Source organism: Erinaceus europaeus, chromosome 18 (genome assembly GCF_950295315.1).
Source record: "Erinaceus europaeus chromosome 18, mEriEur2.1, whole genome shotgun sequence".
Taxonomy (NCBI): domain Eukaryota; kingdom Metazoa; phylum Chordata; class Mammalia; order Eulipotyphla; family Erinaceidae; genus Erinaceus; species Erinaceus europaeus.
The window spans coordinates 7909163-7936851 of record NC_080179.1 but is presented as its reverse complement, the minus strand read 5'-3'; the positions used below and the strand labels follow the sequence as shown (position 1 = coordinate 7936851).

The following is a 27689-nucleotide window of genomic DNA, read 5'->3' as shown; positions in this document are numbered from 1 at the left end:
TCATATTACATGTTATCACACATACCCACCATCAAAGTTCCTGGATCCTTCCTCCACAGTCCACTGGATACCCTTTCCCCATTTACCTCTTCTCCTTTCCTATATCAGTCATTTCAATTCTCCATCACTCATTTAGTTACATAATACTGTCTGTCTCCTTGCTTTATTTCTCTAAATCCAAATATATGAGTGAAATCTGATATTTGTCCTCTTTTTGTCTTCCTTCCTTTACCATGATCCCCTCCTCTCCAATACCATTATGCTGTGATAAAAGGCAGGATTCCGTGCTTTCTTTCTAGATTTATTTATCCTTGTGAGAGAAGGAGGGAAGGATGGAGGGAGGGAAGTAGGTAAGGAGGAAGTGAGAGAGGGAGAGGGAGGGAGAGGAGGACAGAGAGAGAGAGATAACTACTCAGTCCTGGCATATAATATTGTGGCACCAGGGATTGGACATGCTTTGTCATGCACATCTGCTATGCTAACAGTGTTATCAGATTTTTTTAAGAGCTTAATGGTTTGCAGTACAGTTGTCAATAATCTCATCTGTTTTACAACTAAGTAGCATTTCATGTGTCTATTCACCACATTTTAGTCCACTCATCTGTTATTAGGCATGTGTATGATATCTCTCGTTTGGGTATTGTAAGTAGTGCTGTAGGACATGTAATTGTGCCTGTATCTTTTGGTCCAGTGTTTTTGTGACTTTTGAAGAGACACCTGTAGGTTTAGTGGATATCACAAAAGACCTACTTTTACTGTTTTGAGAAATTTTCCTACAGTTTTCCATAGGAACTGCATTACTTTACGTTCTCAGCAGCCGTTGGCAAGAGCTCATTGGACTAAACAGTCCCCCCAGAATTTGCTATTTCTGGATAAATTTATGTAGCTACTATTACAGGCATGACGTAGTATCCTATTGTGGTTTTATATCTTTTGGACATGAACCTTATTTTTCACATGTGTGTTCTATGGATATTTTCCTATTCAGTTGAACACATTTTCATTTCAATAATGATTTCAGGGCGGTGGGTAGATAGCATAATGGTTATGCAAACAGACTCTCATGCCTGAGGTGCCAGAGTCCTAGGTTCAATCCCCCGCACCACCATAAGCTAGAGCTGAACAGTGCTCTGGTTTAAAAAAAGAAAAAAATAATTATTTCATTGGTTTCAGTCATGTGGGAATACCATGTGTTTATTTCCGTTTTTGTTTGCCTTGCCACTGAAACCCAATTTTTGAGACCAATATTCGGGAGTATTTTTCCTAGGTTTTCTTCAGAGTGCCTTCTGATTTGGGGACTAACTCTGTGTCTTTAATCCACTTGACTTAACTAATGTGCATGGCATGGCCATGATTCAGCTTCATTTTTTCTCTCATGTGACCATCCTCTTTTCTTAATACCCTTCATATGCACATATTATTTCTCTATTCATGTTTTTTACAAAAGATATAATAGCAGTGTTTACCTGGCACACAGTAATACTAGAGGTGGACCTGGGCCTTCATGAAGGCTTGTTTTACGCTCTCATGCTCACGGCTGTCAGCTTGCTCCCCAATTTTAATATGATCTATTGAAGAGACTCCCATTATATGCTCCTGACCCCTAGTCATAAAATTATTGGCCATATATGTAAGAGTTCATTTCTGAGATCTCAATTTTATACCATTGTATGTGTCCATTTTGATTCCAGAACAATGCTGTTTTGGTTAAAGCTTTGTAGTATTGTCTGAATATTCAGGCACTCAAGGTTTCCATTATTGTTTCTTCCTTTCAGGATGTATCAATTTTGTTTTCTGTGATCCCAAACAAATTTTAGTGGACATCTTTCAGCCTACACCGTTCTCTTAAGAGCTTAAGGAGTAAATAAGATGAACCTAAAAGATACCTCACTCTGGTTTAAAATCCAATTTTAATATCCCACCATTTTTTTTTTCCTCCAGGGTTATTGCTGGGCTCGGTGCCTGCACCATGAATCCACTGCTCCTGGAGGCCATTTTTCCCCCTTTTTGTTGCCCTAGTTGTCGCAGCCTCGTTGCGGTTATTATTGCCATTGTTGACGTTGCTTTGTTGTTGGATAGGACAGAGAGAAATGGAGAGAGGAGGGGAAGACAGAGAGAGAGGGGAGAGAAAGACAGACACCTGCAGACCTGCTTCACCGCCTGTGAAGCGACTCCCCTGCAGGTGGGGAGCCGGGGGCTCGAACCGGGATCCTTATGCCGGTCCCTGCGCTTTGCGCCACATGCGCTTAACCCACTGCGCCACCGCCCTATTCCCATCCCACCATTTTTTTTTTTTTTTTTAACAGAAGTTGTCATAAGTAAAAAAAAAAAAAAAACTGAAACAATGCCCATATTGTCTATAAGCCAAAGTAAAATTAGTAGACACATCAAACAAATTAATAGAACTCTATTCAAAATGTATCTGTTGTCTTGAATCATCTTTCTCTGTGGGTGATCTCTAAATAGGAGTGTAACTATCTAGAAGTTTTAAAAATGTGTAGTGTTAAATAGTAAGGTTGTATGGTTACCCCTAAGCTCATTAATTCACAATTATAAGTTGGTATGACCTTGACAAAACTTCAGTCACATTGCAGTCTATTTTCTAAAACAATAAAATATGGCTTGGATTCAATGCTTCTAAGAAAACCCAAGTTGCTAATAGTTTATATTTTGGCTCAAAATGTGGCAATGGAAAATATAGTAAGGAATAAGACCTATTTGACAGATTATTATTGAATTCTCTGTAGGTCGTACTCCTCTACAGGAAGCTTCTTACTTCAATCCAGCAAAATTTATTTCATAATTATTCACTTTGGAAATCAAAGCAACATTTGACATGGATTTTGTCCTTTTCAGAAAGATTCGATTCCAAAGAATAGGTCTTTGACATGTACAGGCATTTTTTCTCTCTCTCTCTCTCATTTCCATCACATTATAATTACTTAGTGCGAAAGGTGTTCCTGAAGTGCAAATTCTTATTCAGTAATCTTAGTGGAGCCAAGACACATGGTGTGCCAGTAGTTAGATTCGGAGAGAGGCAAGGTTAATGCACAGTTCTTTGTTGACTGAAAGGATTTGGGAACTGGATCAGTTATGGCAGAACGGTAAAGATGGCATCAGACTTTTGTCTCTAACTTTTGTTTTCCAGATTTCTGTGTTTGTTTCCCCTTCACAAGTCTAACATTTAATCAGAGAAGGCTTTAACCAGATATATATACTAATTATATATACATAATAGTCACCTATGCTATAATACATTCAGAACTTCAAACTTTATTTAGTTAAAATTTTTGAGAATATAATATTCAGAGATAAATGTGAACTTTAAAAAGCATATCTAAAATGTTTCAGTTTTGAATGGATGTGTTTTTATTTCTTTTATTTTGCCGTGTTAATTTAAAAAAAATTTTTACTTATTAAAAGGAAACACTAACAAAAAGCATAGGATAAAACGGGTACAACCCCACACAATTCCCACCACCAGAACTCCGTATCCCATCCCCTCCCCTGATAGCTTTCCTATTCTTTATCCCTCTGGGAGCATGGACCCAGGGTCATTGTGGGATGCAGAAGGTGGAAGGTCTGGCTTCTGTAATTGCTTCCCCACTGAACATGGGCATTGACAGGTCAATCCATACTCCCAGCCTGTCTCTCTGTTTCCCTTGTGGGTCAGAGCTCTAGGGAAGCGGGGCTCCAGGACATACTGGTGGGGTTGTCTGCTCAGGGAAGTCCAGTTGACATCCAGGTACCATCTGTAACCTGGTATCTGAAAGAAGAGTTAACATATAAAGCCAAACAAACTGTTGACCATTCATGAAACTAAAGGCTGGAATAGTTCAGATGAAGATTTAGGGATTTCCATTTTGTAGATAGCTAGTAGGTCTATTTTAGTTATATTCCAAAGGGGCCATGTTTATTTGTTTGTTTCTGAGCCTGACATCGGATATGCAAGTGGATCCAAGTTATTGTCTGGGGAGATGATGTCATGGCTGGAAAAGGGGCTAGAAAACCTGGATCAAGGAAGAGAGTAGCTCCCCAATATGAGAAAGGTGTATAAATATTGTTGACTGTAAACTCCATGGAAACTATTTTTGAAGATTTCATCAGAGCAGTTCTGAATCTAAACGAAATGAGAAAAGGTACAAAGAGAGAAAGTTCCTGGGAGTCGGGCTGTAGCGCAGCGGGTTAAGCGCAGGTGGCGCAAAGCACAAGGACCGGCATAAGGATCCCGGCTCAAACCCCGGCTCCCCACCTGCAGGGGAGTCGCTTCACAGGCGGTGAAGCAGGTCTGCAGGTGTCTATCTTTCTCTCCTCCTCTCTGTCTTCCCCTCCTCTCTCCATTTCTCTCTGTCCTATCCAACAACGACAACAACAATAATAACTACAACAATAAAAAAACAACAAGGGCAACAAAAGGGAATAAATAAATAAAATAAATATTTAAAAAAAAAAAGAAAGTTCCTCACATGCCTAACCCCATGTCCACCCCTTACTCACTAGTCCTTTCCCAGATGATCAGAATCGTTCAGCAGAATGTTTTTTATTTACTCAAGAAGAATCAATATTGATAAATAATAGTCACCAGAAATCAGTAGATTACACTAGGGTTTATTCTTGGTGTTAATAGCCTGGAGCGTTTAATTTTAATGAATTGCAATTTAAATAATTATCTCACTCAGGTAGTGGTTTTTGTTGCTCATCAAAAATAACATTGCTATGACCAAAGCCAAAGCTTTGATTTCTTTTGTTACACTTAAAGTCATTTCAAATGAAAGTTCTCTGAATTTTGGTCAAGAGGATGCTTGTAGACAGGCTTCTCAAAGCATATGTAACAAAGAAGGTTTCTTTCAGGTAGTAGAGTTGATACTTTTTTTTTTGCCCCCAGAGTTATTGCTGGGGGTTTGGCAACAGCACTAAGAGCCCACTTGGTGGCTGCATTATTAGATAGGGCAGAGAGAAATTGAAAGAGGAGAGGGAAATAGAAAGATAGTCACCTGCAGAACAGCTTTACAACTTGGGAAGTATGCCTGATGCAGGTGGGGAACCAGAGGCTCAAACCCAGGTCCCTGTGTGGGTTCTTGTGCATAAGTACTATGTTATTGGGCATGTGGATTGCTTCCAGGTTTTGACTGTTACAAATTGCGGTGCTATGCACGTAGATATACACAGACAGAAGTTGAAAAATACTACCAAGACACCAACCTGAATTTTCTGAGCAGAAGACCTACCAATGTGTCCTGGAACCCCATCCTCCCAGAGCCTTACCCCATTAGGGAAAGATACAGATGGCTAGGAGTATGGATCAACCTTTCAACACCCATGTCCAGAGGAGAAACAATTGCAGAAGTCAGACTTTCCACCTTCTATACCCCATAGAGATCTTCAGTGCTAACTCCCAGTGAGATATATAGAACAGGAAATCTTCCAATGGAGGGGATATGATATGGTACTCTGGTGGTTGGAACTTTATGAATTGTACCCCTCTTATCCCACAATCTTGTCAATCATTAAATTACTAGTAAAAGAAAAAGTTGAAAAATTGGAAAACGCACAAGAAAAAGGATGTCATGTAACTAGACATTGGACTAAATTTATTTCCCACTCAGAGATTCTTCAGCAAAGAATATTATCGCCCTGTTTCTTTTTGTGGATTCTTAATATGATTATAATAGTATTTCTTTTGAATTTTTAAAATAATATTAGAATCAAAGGAAGTCTGATTAAAATTGGAGTTAAGCAATCTTTTCAAATGTTGTGTTTGACATATAGCAATACTGGTGAGCTAAAAATAATCTACAATCATTTGCAGAAGTCTGTGAAGTTTGACATCCCACTGGGATGTTGAATCATTAACAATATTGAATCATTAACAAAAGCAGAGATACCACCAAAAAGGAAAAAAAAATTGCGCACTTAGATGCTCGTTAAAATAGAAATAAACAGCAAGATATATTCACTCAGAGAGAACTATGCTATTCTCTGCACCAACACTTGTCTGAAAACACAGTTTTAATTCTGTGGTTAATCCTCCCCTGAAGGCCTTCAGGTCATTTAATTAAAATGATTCTGAACTAGGAGAAGAAAATGTGCTCGAAGCCCTCAATTCTAGAACTGAAACACCATGGGGCTTAACTTACACCTTCATTTTCTTGTGTGTCCAATTTTAAAGTGTACAGCAACCTCATTATAAACAAGAAAGTAAATCTAAAATGTGTTCTTCAGCTCATCTGCTTAATAAGCATACTCTTCAAAAGTTTTATTTGTTTTTTTATGTGTTTTAATCAAGGTGGGTATCCAGCACCCTCCCCTTTTTATTAAATATGTAATTCTCTATTTTTTACCAGTGTAGATGATAGGTAAATACTGTGATGGAGTGAACATGCATTGATGTATTACTGTTGTGAACCTGTGATTAAAATCCTGTGAAACTATAGTTTATTCAAATATGGGAACATTTTAAAGTGCTTTTTTGCAATGACTTGAATAATTTGCAATATTTATCTCTTTTTAATAGCTCACTTGGATAGTGTGTTTCTTTTGTTGTTGTTGTTGGTGGTGGTGGTGGTGGTGGTATCTTGATGCAGATGGTATTAGATATCTATATAGCTCTGGGTACGATGTTCCCGGGCTCAAACCATGGCACAGGCTGGTCCAGAATGTGGCTGAGCTGGGGCCTGCTGAGACAAGTTAGCTTCTGGTGGCTATGAGTTTCTCTCAAGGTCAGGGTTTGGGTTGGGTAGGGCCTGCTGTCAAAGGGTAGAAGGGTCTCACCAGAAGGTGTGCAGATACTGGGAGGCCTGTGGAGACAAATGGCAGTGGAGGAGATTGGGGGACCTTACAAGGAGCTCTGCTGTATGTGACCACCAGGGTAGGTCTACCTGGGGTCCAGGAGTGGAGGGAAGCTGACCCAGCAGACTTAAGGGGTATTGAATGCAGTAAAAATCCCCATACTAACGTTGGCTGTTTTAGTTTTCAGTAGAGTCTTATGGGGTGCCTGTCCTGTGGCCTTGCTACAAAGGCACTGAACCCTATGAGGGTGGGATCCAAACCTTTAGATGATCCTTGTCCCCCTCTCCTCTGTCCCCTATTCATTTTTCCTCTGCCTTTGGGCTATCTTTGTTTCAAGGAATTCTTTCAGTAATTGTTGGTTCGTGTGTTTCTTGTAGTTGCCACTTCCGTTGTCTCTGTTTCCCATAGGGTTATCCCCGAACTATTAAGACAGTCACCATCTTGAATACTCCCCTTTAAACTTCTTTTACATTTTTGTTTCTTCCTTTTGATATTTCTTTATTGTCACTGATTATTAATTTTCATAGTGTCCTATCTGTTTTCCCTTTTTCGCTATATTTTTCCATTTTGCTATATTTTTCCCTAACAAAAGATGATGATCAGCTGGCAACACTTTAAAAAATTCTGACATGCTTTGAAATATGTCCTTTCTCATGGATTGTCAGAGAAATCCAAATAAAGACAATAATCAGATACTATTTAGGCCTGTGAGAATGTCACACATTAGAAAAGAAAGGTCTAAAAAATGTTGAAGAGGAAGTGGGGGGAAAGGGACACTTCTGAACTGCTGGTGGGGATGCAGATTACTCCCACCCTATGTAGAAACCAGTCTGGAGATTTCTCAGGACCCTAGAAATGAATCACCCCTATGACCTTGCAATTCCTCTTCTGGGAATTTACCCAAAGAGAATAAGCATATCTGTCCAGAGAGATTTATGTATAGCTATGTTTATAGAAGCACAGTTTATAATACCCAAACTTTGGGGAAAAAAAAAATCAAAATGTCCAACAACAGATGAGTGGCTAATAATATATATGTAGGAATACTACTCAGCTGTTAAAAATAATGGGCTCATATCCTTCGCCTCATCTTGGATGGAGTGGGAAGGCACTGTGTTAAGTGAAATTAGCTAAAAAGGAGGAAGAGAAAGACAAGAAGGAGGAGGAGGGAAGAATGAGAAGGAGAAAAAAAAAAAGAGCCAGAACAGAGAGGGAGAGAGAAGAAAGTAATTTGGCATTTAAAGACCAACAACTCAAAATAGATCAGATTCAACTAAATTCCCCATCCTCCCCCCCCCCAAATTCCAACTTGTATTACTTTCTCACATTGTGTCTCTCTGTAATTTCTGTACCTTGTATACTTACAATTTTGTTGAATGTCTTAAAATTAAGTCATTGTGTTATAAACACTTATAAGAAAATCTTAGCTAAAGTGATTACATTAGGAATGCTGAGAAAAATCAGTGCAGAATTAAGTGTGGCACACACATAATTCACCATTAGAAACAATTCAGTCACTTATTTTCTTCTATCCGAAATGCTAAGCAACTTGGCACACTATCTATTATAAGCTTTGCTAATCTGTATTTATATTTGAATGGGCTCATACAGTAGTTGATCTTTTGGTCCCAGACAGTTCCCCAGGTAGGAGGTGTTCCTGGCATCAAAGGAAGCTGTCATGACACTGATGTGTTTGGGGGGAGCTCTGGTACTGTGATGCCTTCTCTCCTAAAAAGTCAGCCTGTTACTCTGTTGAGTAGCTTGTGTGATGCCCCTTGCTCTGCAAAACAAACAAAAAAGTTGCCTTTTGTGTCTGGATTCTTTCAAATATATCTAGTCACTGGCCCAGGCTGACTCCCCTACGCCCCCAAATAGAGACAGAGAGACACAGACTAGGAAAAGATAACTATAGCATCAAAGCTGCCTTCAGTGATGTGGGTGCCTGGCTCAATCCTGGGTCATCTACATGGCAAAGCAAGAGCCCTATTCTAGTGAGGTGTCTTGGAAGCTCTAATGTAGTCTATTTTTGTGGTACACTGTGAATAGTTAAGCTCATTGTGTCCATATTACTTCTATTATGTAGACTTTTTTTCATGTTGGTGTTCGACATTTAGTTTGAAGGACTTTGTATTTATACAAAGTAAAGTCCTTATTTATATGTATATTTTTCTTTTTCTTTGCTCATGCTTTTGATATTATATGCGAGAAATCATTGACAAATTAGAGTTCATGGAAATTTATTTACAGTCTCCTGTAAATTTATTTACAGTCTCCTCGAGGAGTTTTAGACATTAGGATCATATATGTTTTTTTCAATTTCATTTCTAGTTAACTGCACCATTCTTTTAAAAACTTAATTTTTAGTGTAGTCTAATATTTTCTTTGATACAAATGGACCCTTCTTCATTTTGCACTCATTCTTATAAATTTCATCTTTGTGCGTTGTGTGTGTGCAGTTGATTTGTAATTATGGAATTGTGAATTTCCCTTTAAATCACATAGGAGTGGAGGTTACCAAGTGCATGAATGCTTCTGTATTTTCCTGTGATATACTTTCTATTAGTCAGTGTACTGAATTTCTTTGTATAGCTTCACGTTGCTTTCAAGTATCATATAATTTCTTCCTGAAAAACCTTGGGGTTTCTTTTAAGGCAAAATAGACTATTAGCAATCAATCCTATAGTTTTTCTTTATTTCATAAAGCCTTACTTCATTCTCTTTATTCATAAGAAGAGTTTTTAAAAATCTGTTTATTTTATTTTAGAGAGAGGGGGGAGGGGGAGGGAGAGGGGGAGAGAGAGAGAGAGAAATCAGAGTACCGCTCAACTGTGGTTTGTGGTGGGTGATAGTGAAGAATGCACCTGGGACCTCAGAGCCTCAGGCATGAAAGGTCTTTTGCATCTATGCCTTCTCTCCTGCCCTGTATGGAACAGTCTAACTTGATGCTGGGAGGTGGTGTACATCCAGTTGCAAGCACACGTTAAGAAGTACAAGACCTGGGTTTAAGCCCCCAGTCCCTACCTTCAGCGGGGAAGCTTCATTAGTGATGAAGCAGTGCTGCCGGTGTCTCTCTCCCTTTCTAAATCACTCTTCCTTCTCAGTTCCTCTCTGTCCTAACAAAAGAAGGAGATGGGGGGTGGGAGAAAAAATGTGGCCACTAGGAACAGTGGGTTTGTCATGCAGGCACTGAGTCCCAGCTATAACCCTGGTGACAACTGTATATATAACTGATACAGTAGTCTTCATTGATGAATTTTTTTTCTGGTTAAAGAGATAAAACAAAGGTGAATTAAAACTCTCACACTGCTTAAATGATACGTTTCTTCACTCAACAGCCACTTGGTGACTATAAATCTTTGAGACTCTCTCTTTCTCTCTCTTTCTCTCTCTCTCTCTCTCTCTCTCTCTCTCTATATATATATATATATATATATAATTCTAGCAAGGTTGATTTTGATAGAATTTGATTGTTTTGTTTGTTTGCTTGGTTGTGGGAACAGTTCTATCATTAAGCTATTTTAAGGACATAACACAGTAGTTGTTTCTAAACACTTGAAAGATGTATAACTTAGGCTGGTGAGACACCTGAGTTGGGGGCACCTGGTTTGCTGTGTGTTGCAACCCAGTTTCAAGCCCCAGTACTCATAATGGGAGTTCCCCAGCACTCTGGGAAGCTCAAATACAGGCTCTCCTTCTCAGCCCTCCTTGCCCCTGCTTGCCTCTACCTAATGAAACTATGTCTATGTCGCCGTGAGGTGCAGAAAGGGGAGGGGATGCTTAACTCTTCTGTGAATGTAGATGTGTTTCTATCTATTAGTAACATCATAATCCCATAAAGTTTCTTCTGATCATCTCTGAATTGTAACCAGCAATCATTTCTGCTCTGGTGAATTCCTTCTCTTCCAATTCCCCAGGCTGATTTTCTTTCCACACGCTCAGGTATCCCTTCAGGTTTATTCCTCTGGATCTGTGTCAAGTATCTCTGTGTGATCTCCTGGTGAGAAAAAGAACATAAAGCAATTTGTGAGATGTAGGCCACCACGGTCAGGATTCCCAGTGCTTGGTTCAGTGCCTAAAGGATATATAGCTCATCCTGGCCTGACACAGCCTGCCAATTATGCAACGTTTGGCAAAATCAGACTTAGAAGACTACAGGTCAGAATCACAGATCCTTTTCAGCAGAGCAGTAGATTATATCCTAGAGTGGTCCAGGGGACCTTTGTGCCACCCCCCACCCCCAAATTACAATTTTATTATGGAGAGTGATGGTTGTAATTGGTGGAAATGAAAGACAAGGTTATTTAGAACTCCTTTTGCACAAATCGTAATTAACATATATTATTTTTTAAAAAGTTATGGATAGGGAGTTGGGCTGTAGCGCAGCGGGTTAAGCGCAGGTGGCGCAAAGCACAAGGACTGGCATAAGGATCCCGGTTTGAACCCTGGCTCCCCACCTGCAGGGGAGTCGCTTCACAGGCGGTGAAACAGGTCTGCAGGTGTCTGTCTTTCTCTCCTCCTCTCTGTCTTCCCCTCCTCTCTCCATTTCTCTCTGTCCTATCCAACAACGACAACAACAATAATAACTACAACAATAAAACAACAAGGGCAACAAAAGGGAATAAATAAATAAAATAAATATTTAAAAAATATATATAAAAAATTTTTTTTAAAGTTATGGATATATCCTTCCTACTCCTGGCAAGAAATAAATTCACAAAAGGGGAAGTCAGCAGCTGTGTCTTCCCATCAAACATTTATAGACTTCAAGTTCTTCTCAGTTCAAAGAAAATATAACAAACAGGAGCTAGTTTTCAAGCACAATCAGAATAGTCTATTATTAACATTGATGTTCGACTTCTGTTAAGTATCTGAGAAGTAGAATTATAAAGTTACTCCAAGATTGGATGAAATTTGTCCACAGAGATAGAAAAGAAATTTTGCTAAATTTTAAATAAAATGTTTTACTATATATTGTACTAAGTGAAAAGTCATTTGTGACTACAAGTATAGCATGTTACTTGTATTTGCCACAGACTATCACTACTTACTATGTCGTGCATAGACTACAGCTTAGCTCTTAAATATAATTTTTCTTTCTTCTAGCTTTCTTTTTTCTATTTAACAGGGTAGAGAGACGTTGAAATGAAAAGGGGGACGGGGGAACTAGAGAGGAAGAGAGAAAGATGGACACTTACAGACCTGCTTTCCTGCTCATGGATACCCCCCCCCCCGCTGCAGGTGGGGAGCAGGGCTCGAACCCAGGTCCTTGTGCAAGGTGATATATGTGTTTAAGCAGGTGTGCCACTGCCAGATCCCCCCCAATATAATTTTTCAACTATACTTATACTGAAGAGATAGTAGAAATATTAACCAATCTACATATATTTCAGGTTGCTAAGATATTATAGTATATATATATATTAATATTAACCAATCTACATATATCTCAGGTTGCTAAGATACAATATATATATTAATCAACCTGATTTTATCTCCTTATTGTACATACAGGTATAATTTTACATAATCTTGAAAACTGCACTTATTAAGCCATACACATAAAATATAAGAGATTCATAAGATAGTATTTATTAGTTTTAATAAATATAGGTATATATAGCTTATTTTCATATTTCAAATTTAAATGACAAATCATTTTCTCAGTATAAAGCATGATAGCAACAAAAATACCATCAGTAAATGTTTGAAATTATTTTTATTTTATTTTACAGAAATATCATTCAGTTTGGTGTATTTCTGACTCTTTCTTTTTTTGAACAGGCCAGCTATTAGCGGAGCTGAGGATCAAACCTATAACTCCTTGCATGCTAGTCTTGTACTTTTTTTCTGCATTATGTTCCCAACAATGATGCAAACATATTTTCTTATTTTATAAAATTATTAGTATGCTATCTTGAATTAGTCTTGTAACACACCAGTATTATAAGCTACTATTTACAGTTCTTGACATTAGTTATAACGGCTATATATATTTTTTAATATATTATTTATTTATTTACTCATGAAGAAGATATAGAGAGATAGAGAACCAAACATCATTTTGGTACATGTGCTGCCAGAGATCGAACTCAGGACCTCATGCTTGAAGAGTCCTGTGCTTTATCCACTGAGCCACTTCCGGGACCACAAAATGCCTCTTTCTGTGCATCTTTTTTTTTTTTTCCCACCAGAGCACTGCTCAGCTCCGGCTAAATGGTGGTGTGGGGGATTGAACCTGGGACTCTGGAGCCTCAGGCATGAGAGTCTCTTTGCATAACCATTATGCTATCTACCCCCTGCCATCTATATATTTTTCATTTTAAAATAGAACCATACTTCTTTACTATTCTTCAGTTTCTAAGTGCTGCAGTCGTGTTTTTTAAGTGCAGGTGCCAACATCTCTTATACTTGAGTTCCCATTGCTTTCCATTGCTTGAGATTATTGTTTGCAAAATTTCAAAGCCATCTGTTTTTATGAAGAAGTTAATCACTTCCATCCTGTGCCAATTCAATTTGACAAGCATTTATGCACACTTACAATGCAAGAGACACTTCTGACCCAGCACTTAAGAAAATGAACTGAACGGCTAGAAAATCAGCTCTAGGTAGTAGAACACATACAGATCTCTGAGACTTTATCCTAAGACTACAATTAGTTCCTCTGCTCACAAAGAGAAACCTGAGTTAACGAACCCAAAAGAATGAGAGGCTTTGAGGAAAGATATTGTTCAGATCTGTGATGCCATTAAGAGATTAGATGTTTTTTTTAAGCTGCCATAAGAAAAGTCCAAATAATATACATTCATGATAATAATATGAAAAGAAATTTTTAGTCTTTCACAGGTTCATTCAGTATAGTGCCAACTGCTTGAATAGTGACTGAAAAGAAGTTAAACACTGAAATGTGGTACCATTCACTTGACTATCTTGACCTTCTTTAAGAATATAAATTTGCTAACATCCTAATATTACCCATAGGATTGTGTCTTCCAATAGAACTAGGTTGATTCAGGAAATAGAATAGGTAATTGAGCGATAACTCTTTGTGGGTATTAGATCTATGTAAAGTAGAGAGTATTCTTAGATTTTTCAAAAAAACATTGAAAGCAATTGTCTATAAAAACAACTCTTGAGACTTCAAAGGACATTTTAAGTCTGTGAAAGCAGTAAAAGATAATATGGAACTTTCTAATGAATATTAAATTAGGAATGGAAGTATTAAAATAATCCAAATTAATAATGGATTTATAGTAGAGAAACACAGCACAGTGATTCTTAAGATTCTTCTTAAGATACATTTTGCAGACTAAATCTGTCTTAAGATGTGGCATTAAAACACTCATCAAAATATGTAAAAAACAGAGTCTCACAGGTTTAAGTATATGAAGCAAATAATTTAGTTACATAGCTAGTAAGAGGATATAAGTTAAAGGGTTGTGTTTTTTTATCATTTTAATAGAGGGTTAATGGTTTACAGTACAGTTACTGACAGATACCAGATACATAAAATATCTCACCATGATCGGCTTCTGCAGAACCCTCTCACCGCCAGCTGCGGTCCTTTTCCACATCATGCACAAGGACCGAACTCTCCCTACCAGCCCCCTCCCTCAGTGCTCGCTTCTCCCAGTGTCCTTTGCTTATGTAATGTTTTTGCTCATTTGCCTTTATCCATCAATGTGAGACTCTCAGAGTTGCTGCTTAAGTATCACAGTTGTACTTGAGTAGGACGTGAGGATCATTGTTTGAAAAAAAGTTAAGATGGGGGCCGGGTGGTGGCACACCTGGCTGAGTGCACATGGCATAATGCACATGGACTCGGGTTCAAGCCCTTGGTCCCCACCTGCAGGGGGAAAGCTTTTATGGGTGATGAAGCAGGGCTGCAGGTGTCTCTCTTTCTTTCCCCTTCTCTGTCTCCCCATTTCCTCTTGATTTCTGGCTGTCTCTATGCAATAAATAAAGATTATTAAAAAGAAAAAAAAGGGTAAATTTTCTTGCCTTGAGAACTTACATTTTCAGAGATAATTTAGAGATGTTGGTTTATAATTCAATTAACGGTAACTTATGTTATAGACACAATTGTCAGTGAGGTCGGAGTTATGTTATTTTAGTTGAATTTTTTTTTAACTAGAGCACTATCTGATTTATTTTGATGTAGGGGATTAAACCTGGAACTTTGGAGCCTCAAGCATGCTATCTCCTTTGCTCTGATAAAGTGTCTATATTCTCTGAATGAGAATTCCATCATTGAATTAGAAAGATGAAATTAATAATGTAAAGCAATTTGCAATATCTATACAAATATCAGTTATTCTACCGTCCTCAGGAAAATTAAAAAAATAATTATGGTTTTCCAGACAAAATGACTGAGATGTGTGTAAGGCTAAACAGACATATTAAACTATACAAGAGACTTGAAGGAATTGAGTCACATAACTGAGGGACCTGACAAGCCCAGTATTTATGGATGTTCAAGAAGAGATGAAGCTGTGGTCTCAAATCTGAAGAATGTCTGGATGTATAATTTTTGTCGTCCTGGGAGCCTTTTTATTAAAGCCTTCAATTAATTTACTAAGTCCACATATGGAAAGCAGCCTGATTTGCTAAGTTTTAATGAGTACATCTGATCAGTAATTGGAATTAAATGTTAACCACATCAATTAAAAAATCCTTTAATGAGTCGTTTGTACCATCTGACCAAGTATCTGGTTATCATGGCTTAAAGGAGTTCACACATAGAATTAACTATCAAAAGGCCGTTCCTTGTTAACGCAGTATCCAAGGAGGGAGACTGGATGTTCAAATAAAATGACGGATTATATGCTGCCTAACTTACTGATTGCCCACGAAGGAGTTTTCGTCTCTTGTGCTATATGTAATGAGAATATAAAACAGGATGATAAAGAAAATAGCTTCCTTCTTTAATATGTGTTTGTTAATAATGGAGAAAAAGTATCACAGAGAAAAACTTGTACCACCCTGGTACATATGGTGCTGGGCATCAAAATCTGGATTTCATAAATGCCAGTTCTGCAGTTATACTGCTCAGCTCTCACTTGACAACTTTGATCTTTTTCTCCCTTTTCACACACATGCATGTGTGTGCATGCAGCCAGATAGCGCAATGAATGAGAAGGGTCACTCATGACTTCATGCTTTTCATTGTAAGTAAGCACAGGGTTGGAGGGTTGGTGGGTTGGGGGGGTCGGGCGGTGGCGCAGTGGGTTAAGCGCATGTGGCGCAAGATGCAGGGACCAGCGGAAGGATCCCCGTTCGAGCCCCAGCTCCCCACCTGCGGGGGAGTCGCCTCACAGGTGGTAAAGCAGGTCTGCAGGTGTCTGTCTTTCTCTCCCCCTCTCTGTCTTCCCCTCCTCTCTCCATTTCTCTCTGTCCTATCCAACAATGAACAACATCAACAATGGCAATAATAATAACCACAACGAGGCTACAACAAAAGGGGGGGGGGATGGCCTCCAGGAGCGGTGGATTCATGGTGCAGGCACAGAGCCCAGCAATAACCTTGGAGGAAAAAAAAATAAGTAAGCACAGGGTTGAAGTTGGTACTTTTTTTTATAAACAAAAATTTATCTATTCCCTTTTGTTGCCTTTTTTTATTGTCGTTGTAGTTATTATTGTTGTCGTCATTGTTGGATAGAACAGAGAGAAATAGAGAGAGGAGGGGAAGACAGAGAGGGGGAGAGAAAGACAGACACCAGCAAACCTGCTTCACCAGCTGTGAAGCGACTCCCCTGCAGATAGGGAGCCAGGGGCTCGAACTGGGATCCTCATGCTGGTCCTTGGCTTTGTGCCATGTGCACTTAACCCGCTGCGCTTCCGCCCGACTCCTAGAAGTTGATACTTATACATGACTTTCTCATTAATTTTTCCTGCTGTCACCAGCAACTGCTTTACTTCCTCCCAATAATACTTTTTCCGATGGGATGACCTCAGCCTTCATTCCTGAAGGTTCTGAGCCTTTAGTACCCTTCTCAAATAGCTTTGCTGTAGTTTTTCCTTTAGCTGCAAAGCTAAGATACATTCTAAAGAATCTCCTGAACTTCTGATATAATCTGAAATCTTGATTAATATCAAGTATCCCATTACTAAGGGACTCAGTGATCAGGATATAATAAATCACGTACTACAGTACTGAAGTGAGCAGGATATTATATGTTTTATGGAGGGGAAAGAGTTAGTTCATTTGCCTTTTGTTTGACTTTTATTATATATGTATACAAAACTATCCTTGTAATGTGTTAACTATTTTCTTTAGTCCTGAATAAATATGTGTTTCCCAAAATATGATTAATGTATGGTTTAGTCTCTCTGAATTCTATTCTATAATACAAACATATATCACAAGTGCATAATAACATGGACATTCAGGAAAATAAAAATACAATAATCATTTTTGTAACTATCTCTGCCCTTGTGAAAGTATTTGGGAAATGGATTATCCTAGTGTAATTATATCTTTCATACAAACATTATTTACTAATTCTATTCAAGTTGCCATTTGGGCTTTCAACCACAGAAATGAACTTTTAATATAGATAAAAAATATATACTAAATGAAAAAAGAAACTTTACAAAAACAATGATTTTTTTTCAGATTGTGAGTTATCTGGGAAATGTTTGTAATATTTCAGTGGAGGGGTTGTTATAAATCAAATTAGTAGAGGTTATGTGAATTATGGATGGACATGAGACAAAGTTCTTTAGAAAATATACAAAGGACGAGATATCCTTCTAATCTCAAGCACATCAGATATGATGGAATTCATATGATGTAAGCTAAACACATAAGATAATTTTTTTGAAAACCAGGGACTTACCAATAATAACACTTCATCTGTATTATTCAGACAATGTAGTAAAACAGAATCAGTAAGATGAATGTTTTCAATTCTAATGTCCCTAAGTCATGTGTATGCCTTTTAATATGATGCACTAATATGCTTTGACACTTTCACAAACCAAAAGTGTAAGAAGTGGATTGTCACGAATACATATTCCTTTAGACAGTGTTTTGGAGAATTCCAGCAGTAGCAATAAGAGCCTTCAAATTGCTGTAGACTCAAATACTTTTCATCATCTCTATATTTTTAATAGAGACTCAAAGAACTGAAACAAAGAGAATTTGCTCGAAATGTAGCATCCAAATCCAGGAAAGATGAAAGAAAACAGGAAAAGGCACTTCAGCGCCTGCACAAGTTGGCTGAGCTAAGGAAAGAAGCTGTCAGGTGAGTGCAGAATGGAAGGATAAGTCTTCTTAATGTAATCACAAAATAAGAGAGGAACGTCACACATTTGCATCTGCACCCAGCCAAAAAGAAATGCTCATATTTTCATGGCTTTCTGTAATCAGTAATGTGGATGTGCAATTCCAGATAGACGTGTTGAATGTGCACCTCAATTCGTATCACTGAGAGGTGAAAAACTGAACTCATAGGACAACTGTCTTGTAATCATGATTTGCCCAGTAATGTAATTTGTTAAAAAGTCAAACTTACTAAGATTTTATCTTAAAAAAATAAGTTTTATATTTTTATTTTTTAATATTTATTTACTCTTTTGTTGCCCTTGTTTTATTGTTGTAGTTATTATTGTTGTTGTTACTGATGTTGTCTTTGTTGGATAGGACAGAGAGAAATAGAAGAGAGGAAGGCAGAGAGGGGGAGAGAAAGACAGACACCTGCAGACCTGCTTCACCGCCTATGAAGTGACTCCCCTGCAGGTGGGGAGCCGGGGGCTCGAACCGGGATCCTTGAGCAGGTCCTTGCACTTTGTGCCCAGAGTGCTTAACCCGCTGTGCTACCACCCAACTCCCTATTTTTGATTTTTTTATTGGATAGAAACAGCCAGAAATTGAGAGTGAAGGGGGAGGTTAGAGAGGGAGAGAGACAGAGAGACACCTGCAGCATTCCTTTACCACTCACAAAGCTTCAACCCTGCAGGTGGGGACTGAGGGCTTGACCTAGGTCCTTCTGCACTAACACGTGTTCAACCAGGTGTGCTACCATCACCAAATTATAAATAAGTTTTATAATTTTGTACCTTCTTGTCCTAGTTGAAAATATTTTTTGTTACAAATGCAAAATGTTTAATTGATGAAGAGACCAAAGCACCATCTCCAGTGGAGTTTTTTTTTAAGAATAAACTATTTTTAATTAAGAATTCAGCAAAATGTCTTTTTAAATTATTTTAAGTCGCTTTAAAAAATAAAGTCAGTAAGAACTTGTGCATGTTGGGAGCAGTCAACAATTAATTTCTCTGTGATTAAATTAACTGAACTGTAAAAATTCAATCATTCACATTTTAACTAGTGATATAATAAAGAACTTGATAAGCTACATTCAGTGCAAGTTTGTATAAAGAATATTTTATAGAGTGTGTCCTTGTAAAACCTGTCTTCCTAGTGTCTCAGATAGAGCAATGTTAGGGTCTGGTGGAGACACATATTGTTGAGCACACGTTACAGTACACAAGGACCAGAGTTCAAGTCCCTAGTCTCCACTTGAAAGGGCAAAACTTCGCTAGCTATGAAACAGTGTTGAAGATGTCTATCTCCGCCTTCCCTCTCGATTTTGCTCTGTCTCTAACTAATACATAAAATCAATACATAAAAAAAAATAAAATGAAATGATTTTATACCAAATCTATTTTGCTCTGAATAGAGTTAGGGGACAAACTAATATATAAAGACAGTGAAACATTCTTTGGGACGTCAAAGTTGGAAAAATCAAAACAGATATAAACTAATTAGGATTGCTTTTCAGTTATACAAAATACTTTTATTCTGTACGGTAGTAAAAGAAATGGTACAGGGGTTGGGTGGTGGAGTTTATGGTTGAGTACACGTTACAATGTATTTTGGGGAAGATTTTTGATAACTGTTTCAATTTCATTAGCTGTGATGGTCCTGTTCATGTTATCTACTCCCTCTTTACTTAATTTTGGAAATTCATAGGTATCTAGGAAATCGTCCATTTCTTCCAGGTTCTCTAGCTTGTTGGCATATTGGTTCATAGAAGTCTCACATGATATGCTGAATTTCTGCAGTGTCTGTTGTGATATCTCTTCTTTCATTTATGAACTGATCTATTTGGGTCTTCTACCTTTTTAGTTTTGTGAGTCTGGCTAAAGGTTTGTCAATTTTGTTCACTCTTTCAAATAACCAACACCTACTTTTGTTGATCTTTTGTATGATTTTCTTCTTTTCAATGTTATTGATTTCTGCCCTAACTTTAGTTATTTCTGTCCTTCTGGTTGCTTTAGGGTTCCTTTGTTCTTCTTCTTCTTCTAGGTCTTTTAAGATGTGAAATCAGTCTATTTCTTTGTGCTTTTTCTTTTTTCCTAATATGTGCTTGTATGGCTATGAACTTCCCTCTCAGTACTGCCTTAGCTGTGTCCCAAATATTTAGATAGTTTCTGTCTTCATTTTCATTGAACTCTCGAAACATTTTGATTTCTTCCTTGATTTCCTCTTTTACCCAGTAGTTGCTAAGTAGTGTACTATTGAGCTTCCACTTTATGGGACTACTGCTAATCTTTTGTTTATTGTAAAGTGTTGGTTTAATTCCACTGTGGTCTGAGAAGATGCTTGGGATGATTTCAGTGCTCTTGAATTTGTTGATACTGTCTTTGTGGCCTAACATATGGTCTATCGTTGAGACTGACCAATATGGACTTGAGTAGAATGTATTTTCCATTTTCTTGGGGTGAATGATTCTGATAATGTCAGATAGTTCTAGTTTCTCTATTTCCTTATTTAGCTCCCTCATTTATTGATTTTTCTGCCTGGATGATCTGCCAAGTTGAGAGAGTGGGGTGTCGAAGTCCCCTACTATGACTGTGCTGCTGTTAATATGTTACTGTAGCTCTTTCAGTAGATGTTTGATGTGTTTAAATGGCTTCTCATTGGGTGCATAGATGTTAATAATTGTTAAGTCCTCTAGACTGACTGACCCTCTGAGCAGTAACTAGTGTCCATCCCTATCTTTTAAAATTTTATTTATTTTAAAATCTGTCATGTCAGATATGAGAATAGCTGTGCCTGCCCTTTTTTGTGGGCCATTAGCTTGTATGATAGTTTTCCATCCTTTCACTTTTAGTCTGTGTTTGTCTTCTTGAGTTAGATGGGTTTCCTGTAGACAGCATATTATTGGATTGTGTTTTCTGATCCATCTTCCTACTCTGTGTCTTTTAATCAGTGAATTGAGGCAATTAATATTTATTGATATCAAAGTTTGAAGATATTTTATCACCATTCTTGTAGATTGTTAGAGTGTCTGATATAGGGCATATTTATGGTGGTCTGACTGTTTATAGGAGACCTTCATAACTTCTTTCAGGGCAGGCTTGATGATAGTTGATTCTTTCAGCTGTTGCTTGTCTGAGAAAGTTTTGATGCCTTCATCTAGTCTGAATGACAGCCTAGCAGGATACAGTAGTCTTGGTTGAAAGCCTTTCTCATTGAGCATTTGATAAATATCTTGCCAGTGTCTTCTGGCTTGTGATGTTTGTGTCGAGTAGTCTGCTGCTAATCTTATGAGTTTTGCTCTGTAGCTTACTCTTTGTTTTTTCTCTTGCAGCCTTCAGGATCCTTTCTTTATCCTTATTCCTTTCCATTCTAAATATGATGTGTCTTGGTGTCTTTAAGTCTGGGTTAATTCTGCTTGGGGCACTCTGGGCTTCATGAACCTTTATGTCTTTTATGTTGTCTAGACTACAGAAGTTCTCAGCTATTATGTCCTGAAGGATGCTTTTTTTCCCCTCCCTCTCTTTCTTCCTCTGGTAAGCCAATCATGCATATATTATTTCTTTTGAAGTCATCCCATAGGTCTCTGTTGTTGTTTTCAGCATCTCTTAATCTCTTTCTGAGATCTCTTACTTTTTTTTTAGTTGTCTTGAATTCATCCTCATTCTTGCTAATTCTGTCTTCAGCCTCATTTATTCTATTCTCTCTCCCCTCTACTTTTTTTTCTGGAGTTCTTCTATTTTGTTACCCTGTTCTGATACTGTTTTAGCTTGTTTGGCTATGTGTGTTCTTAGCTCAGCTATTTCATCTTTCAGTTCTCTAATAATCTTGAGATAATTAGTGTTTTCTTCCAGAGTCTCATTTGTTGTTTCTGCATTTCTGATGACAATTCTTTCAAACTCTTTACTCACTCCTGTGATTATTTCCTTAACTAGGTTTTGGTTGTTAATCTTATTATTTTGTGCTTCAGCCTTTGGGGGGGGTGTTAGCTGGTCTCTTGTCCTGGTTCATTTCTCCAATATTTCTTCTTGTTGGTTTACCCATTTTATATAATATGTTATGAGGTCCTTCTCTCAGTGCTTTTCAAATTACTGATCACTCTTGCCTGGATTGACTTGTGTCTAAGTAAGTTAATTAAAGGGTTCATAGTTGTGGAAATTGACAGTTGTTTCAATAGTATTTTAATCCCTGATTTGGAGTTCAGTGGCTTAAAAGCCTCTTTTATTCTTTTTCTTCCCTGTAGGCTACAGTATCCTGAGGGCTTTTAAACTCTAAGTAGGCTTCTTAACTTAATCACTGACTCCTGACTAAGAGATAAAGCAGGGTGGGGCAGAGATAATCCAGTGGTTATGCAAAGAGACTTTCAAAGCCCCACCACTAGGCTACCGAGTTATAGATCTCCTGATTTTCCTAGTTAGTTCTCTGTCCCCTGGTGTCAGCACAAGGCCTCCCCTCTTCTGCTCCAGATTTTGAGAGCAGTAGCAATGGAGACTCACAGTTCCATTTGGTGAGTCGTAGGTGAGTCCTTTCCTCCCTTCAGCCATCTTTTTGTTGGTGAAAATGACTGGAGGTGCTGCCTCAACTGGTAAACTGCCTGCCGGACTGTTACCAGCCACTTAACCCTCCCTAGGCTCCTCTCTGACCATGAGCAACATGTGCTTGCACTCTTGAACTTACCAGTGACTTGGTGGGTTCCTAAATTTGTTCTAGTCCTGTCTTGTTGTGGTTCCAGGTGGTCTCCTTTGGTAGTCCTAGTTGATCCGAGAATATTCTTGATGTTACTTTAGCTACTATAAAAGTAAATTCAAATCAGTACCAGCAACTTAGTCCAAACAATGATTAATAACTAACTGAAGTTGTAGCCTGCTGGAAGGCTGTTGAATGATATAAAAATAATTTTCTTACCAAAACATAGAAGTTAAAAAAAATAGAATGATATTTCTAAAATGTAAGTGTCTGTTTATTTTTCCTCAGAAGTCACCTATCTAATATGCACTTGTCTTTCTTTTTGTAGTGCTCCTGGAAGTGGTCCCATGTTCAAGTCAACAACTGTTACTGTGAAGGAAAATTGCAATGAAATTTCCCAAAGTGTTGTTGTGGATTCAGTTAATAACAAAGAAGACATCAAAAACACTTTGATTCATAGTGAAGAGAATGCTAAAGATGTCACCACTGTTGCTGCAGATATACAAAGCACAAATAATTATGCTGCAAAAAATAACCAACTTGGAGATCAAGGCCAGGGAATTCACAGACACAAAATTGGCTTTTCTTTTGCATTTCCAAAGAAAGCATCAGTGAAGCTGGAGTCCTCAGCTGCTGCCTTCTCTGAATACAATGATGATGCCTCTGTGGGGAAAGGATTTAGCAGGAAAAGTAGGTTTGTTCCTGGTGCTTGTCATCTTCAACTATCTCCACCAACAGATGTGCTTTTGAGTTCAGAGGAGAAAGCTAACTCTTTTCACCCACCAGAGGAAATGAGTACTGACAAAGAAATGACTCAAACTGAAGAGACGAAAGAATTTTCTAAATCTTCTAGTGAAAAAGACACATTATTACCTTCATTTTGCCAGCTTCAAAGCCCTTTATACTCCGATACAGATAATTGCCAAAACTCTGTCCCATTAGCTGATCAAATGCCACTGGGATATATTATTATTAATGAAAATACAGCTGTGAGTGGAGACAGTTCTGAGTTACTAGGAAGTAAACTCACAGATCTCAGTATGTCTAAAGATTGTCTATCTTTGCAAGGTACCAGAGAAGAAAATATTAAGGATAAGGAAGCACCCACAGTTGACAATGAAAATAAGAATCATGGTCTGGAGATGTCCCCTTCAAATCCTGAAGAAGATAAAACAACTTTACATAAAAAATCAGATGTACACAAAAGACCCTGTGAGCCCTTTGTACCCATACTTAACAAAGATGGCTCCACTGTTCTTCAGTGGCCATCAGAAATGCTGATTTACACATCTTCTCAACCATCCATTTCCTACAGCTGTAACCCTCTCTGTTTTGATTTCAAATCTACTAAATCAAACAATAATCTAGATAAAAATAAGATATCCTTAAGTGATCTTTATTCTCAACAGAAAACAGAAGACATTTACAGAAGAACAGTTTCAGATTACAAAGATTCATCTCTTGTCGTATCCTCTGAGTATGATACTGGAGTTGGTAAAAGTGAACACATCCAAGTCACTCCTCTTCTGGTTAACGATACTCTCTCCCACAGTTGTGATTCTGGAAGAAATGAGAATACAGATCAGAGACATAGATACAGGTCCTATAGGAACAGAAAAACAAAAAAATACTATTTTACTAAAACTCAAATAGAGCAGGACACCCTAGATGAGAAATACAATAAAATAAAGTTGAAGGATACTTATGGTGAATGTTGGTTCCATAAAAGTAGAAGAAAGAAAAAAAGAAGAAAGTTATGTCAGCATCATTGTGGGGGTAAAACCAAAGAATCACAAACTCACTTTAAAATGGAAACAGAAAATAGTTATACTGATACAGGTCAGAAAAATTTATTGGAAACAGTTTCAGAAAGGCAGTCTACAGTTACAGAACAATTAATAGAGTCACATCAGTTGCCCGAGAAAACGCCCAAATCAACATCAACGTACAGCAGTGAGAATGAAGAAATGTGTAAGACCTTGAGCATGCAACTCAATGGCACTATTAATTACAAAAGCAACTGTAAGAATAGCTCATTTATCTTAAACACACAATCTAGTCCAACAGTGATACGTTCTGGGAAACATAACTTAACATACTCCAGAACTTACTGCAGTTGGGAAGCCAAAATGCCCACTTGCAGACCAGTCCACCGATGCCTTGTTCTTCCAAATGATGTGAAATGCCTGGGTCAGAATCAAGCTGTTAAACGAGGTTATAATTCTATGATTACTGAATCAGAAAGAGTACATCATAAACGCAGACAACATTCATATTACTCTTCTTCGGATGAAAGTTTAAATCAGCAGAATTATTTCCCGGAAGAATGTCTGAGGCCACCACATGCTTCAGTTGCTCCCTATAAGCCAAAAAGGAAAAAGAGGAGGAAAAAAAGCAGGTTCTACAACAGGCTTGAAGGGTTGGATCTCAAACAGAGTACAGATCATTCTCTGAAAGGCAGGCACGCCTTGGGTCACCAAGATGACTTTGTAAGTAAAGACAAAAAAGAGGAAGTAAAGCCACAAGAAATTACATCTGTGGAACGGGATTCGCAGCAAACAGACCAAGTGGGAAACAAACTAATTTCTCACCCCAGCAGTCCCCTGCCTTCAGAAACCAGTAGTGAAACAGCACATGTATTAAAGGGGACTGCTTCTAGTGAGTTGCCAGAGGTTCCCAGTGAACCGGCCACACCTGTCTGTGGAGCTAGTATCCCAACAAAAGAAGAAATTGGCAATGCATTGAACGAACACAAAGAGAGAAGTGAGAATTTAGTTACTGGTGAAAAGCAAATTCCTTTCAAGGTGCCTGCTATTGAAAGAAGTGTTAGACAGTCGCAACCCAAGTCCTACATTTACCATTATGAACTGACAGAAGCCCTTCCCCAAGGAAAGGCAAATGAGTCATCAGCAGAGTGGCTGAGTTTTAATTCAGGAATCCTCAGCACACAACCACCATTACCATTCAAAGAAGCACACGTGGGTGGCCATACCTTTGTAACAACAGAACAAATCCTGACCCCATTGGCTTTGCCAGAACAAGCTTTATTGATCCCACTAGAAAATCATGACAAGTTCAAAAACCTAACACACGAGGTCTACCAGCACGTCCTACCACCGAACATGCTAGCCAACAAGGTCAAATTCGCCTTCCCTCCAGCTGCCCTCCCTGTCCCCACCACACCTCTGCAGACTTTGCCTTTTCAGCAGCCCTTACGCTCTACCTCGGTCACCACCATCCAACACACGGTTTTGCAGCAGCACGCCTCTGCAGCAGTTGGGACATTCAAAGTGCTTCAACCACACCAACAGTTTCTGTCCCAAGTTCCAGCTCTCACCAGAACATCGTTACCTCAGATCTCGGTAGGGCCAGTAGGACCGAGACTTTGCCCTGGGAATCAGCCAACTTTTGTTCCTCCTCCTCCTCATCCTCAGATGCCAATCATCCCAGCTTCAGTCCTTCACCCAAGTCATCTAGCTTTTCCACCTTTGCCTCATGCGCTGTTTCCTTCACTGCTTTCCCCACACCCTACCGTCATCCCCCTACAGCCCCTCTTCTAGTGATCGCCAAGAAAGAGAACATGTCCATGTGAAAACGGTTACTGTATGCATACGCACTCATTTGGATACGTACTTGCCTCTTAACATGGTGGAAATGAACAGGCCAAAATATGGTCCTTCTATAAAATCATGTGCTTTAATGATGCAAATAAATCAAGTTCCTGATCTGTACTATTAAGGCACTGAATAGTTTGAAAACCAATACAATATATGCTGTATATTAAAATATTTAACAGTATACATAATGTATATAACATTTATTTATAGTACTATAATTTATGTTGTAAAGTTATGCTTTTTTTTATCTTTGTGTATTTGCACTTAATGTTTAGACAAAGCTGATGGCACTATGTTTTGTACCATGTTCCTTGAAACTGTAAATTCAGTGAATCTATCTATCTATATCTATCTATCTATATATATAAATATATCTTGCAATAAATTTTTGTTAAGTACTTAAGTAAATCAAACTTTTGTTCTTAGTTGGTTTTCACTGACTTGGAAATGTGACCAAATAGTAGGTTTGACTTATGTTATTTCTTCTATCCATTGACATTTCTGAGTCTCAGAGGCCTGGCAAATAATTTTGTCATCATTGACATCATGATGACTTCTTTCAGGATAATTATAACAGGCCTGTTTAATTTTCTGTCTGTTGCTTATAATCAGACTTTACTATCTTTTCTGAACAGCTGACCCTATAGATAATAAACCAAGGTAATTCTTGCTAATGTTAGCGTTTGTGTGGGGAAGTTCATGTACAGTTCATTGTAGACTTCCACAAATTCTAAAACAATACCGATAGAGAAGAAATTATAAATAATGAAATAAGGGTCTAAGAACATTTTGTATGCTACTTTTCGGATTTATTATGCTTACTTGCAATTGTTGCAGAAAATAACATAAAGAATAATGTTGATATACATCAAGGAATAGGTCAACTTCTAAAACACCTACTATCTGACACCTTGGAAATAACGGCATAACTGCATCTGTATCTTCATATACTCTTAATTGCGAATTGGAAAGTGGTCAGAGTCAATAAATAACTCATCCTCTTGTGAATATATCTGTTAGTCATGTTTGTACCATACTTTTCAATCACCCAGTGACAACTAGAGTATCTCCAGTGCATCTTTTCTGATTGTACTTTTATTTTGTCAATGACCTCCACATTACTTTTCATCTGGTTCCTTTATATGTACTTAGTATCTATGGTAATTATTTACCATAATTAATATACCTTATGCCATGCAAAGAAAGTCATTCTTAGGAAGTTCGGGAACATCCCATTTTCTCTGTATGTACCTGCCCCAGTTCGTGCAGCCTGATAAGTCTACATGCTTAGTGAGAGCATCATTCACCATGTGAAAAACAGAAAAGACTATGGAAAT

At 38.0% G+C, this 27689-nt stretch overlaps 1 protein-coding gene across 2 annotated transcripts in view; it reads left to right on the top strand.

The window, feature by feature from the left end:
- The window catches only part of ZNF804A (zinc finger protein 804A), a 238366-nt gene extending 211034 nt beyond the window's left edge, over positions 1-27332 (top strand). For both annotated transcript variants that reach the window (XM_060177613.1, XM_060177612.1), the window contains exons 3-4: positions 17902-18032; positions 23064-27332. In XM_060177613.1, coding sequence (XP_060033596.1) covers positions 23083-26295 — 3213 coding nt within the window. In that variant the 5' untranslated portion in view covers positions 17902-18032; positions 23064-23082 and the 3' untranslated portion in view covers positions 26296-27332. The remainder of the gene's footprint in view (positions 1-17901; positions 18033-23063) is intronic.
- Positions 27333-27689: the final 357 nt, after the last annotated feature.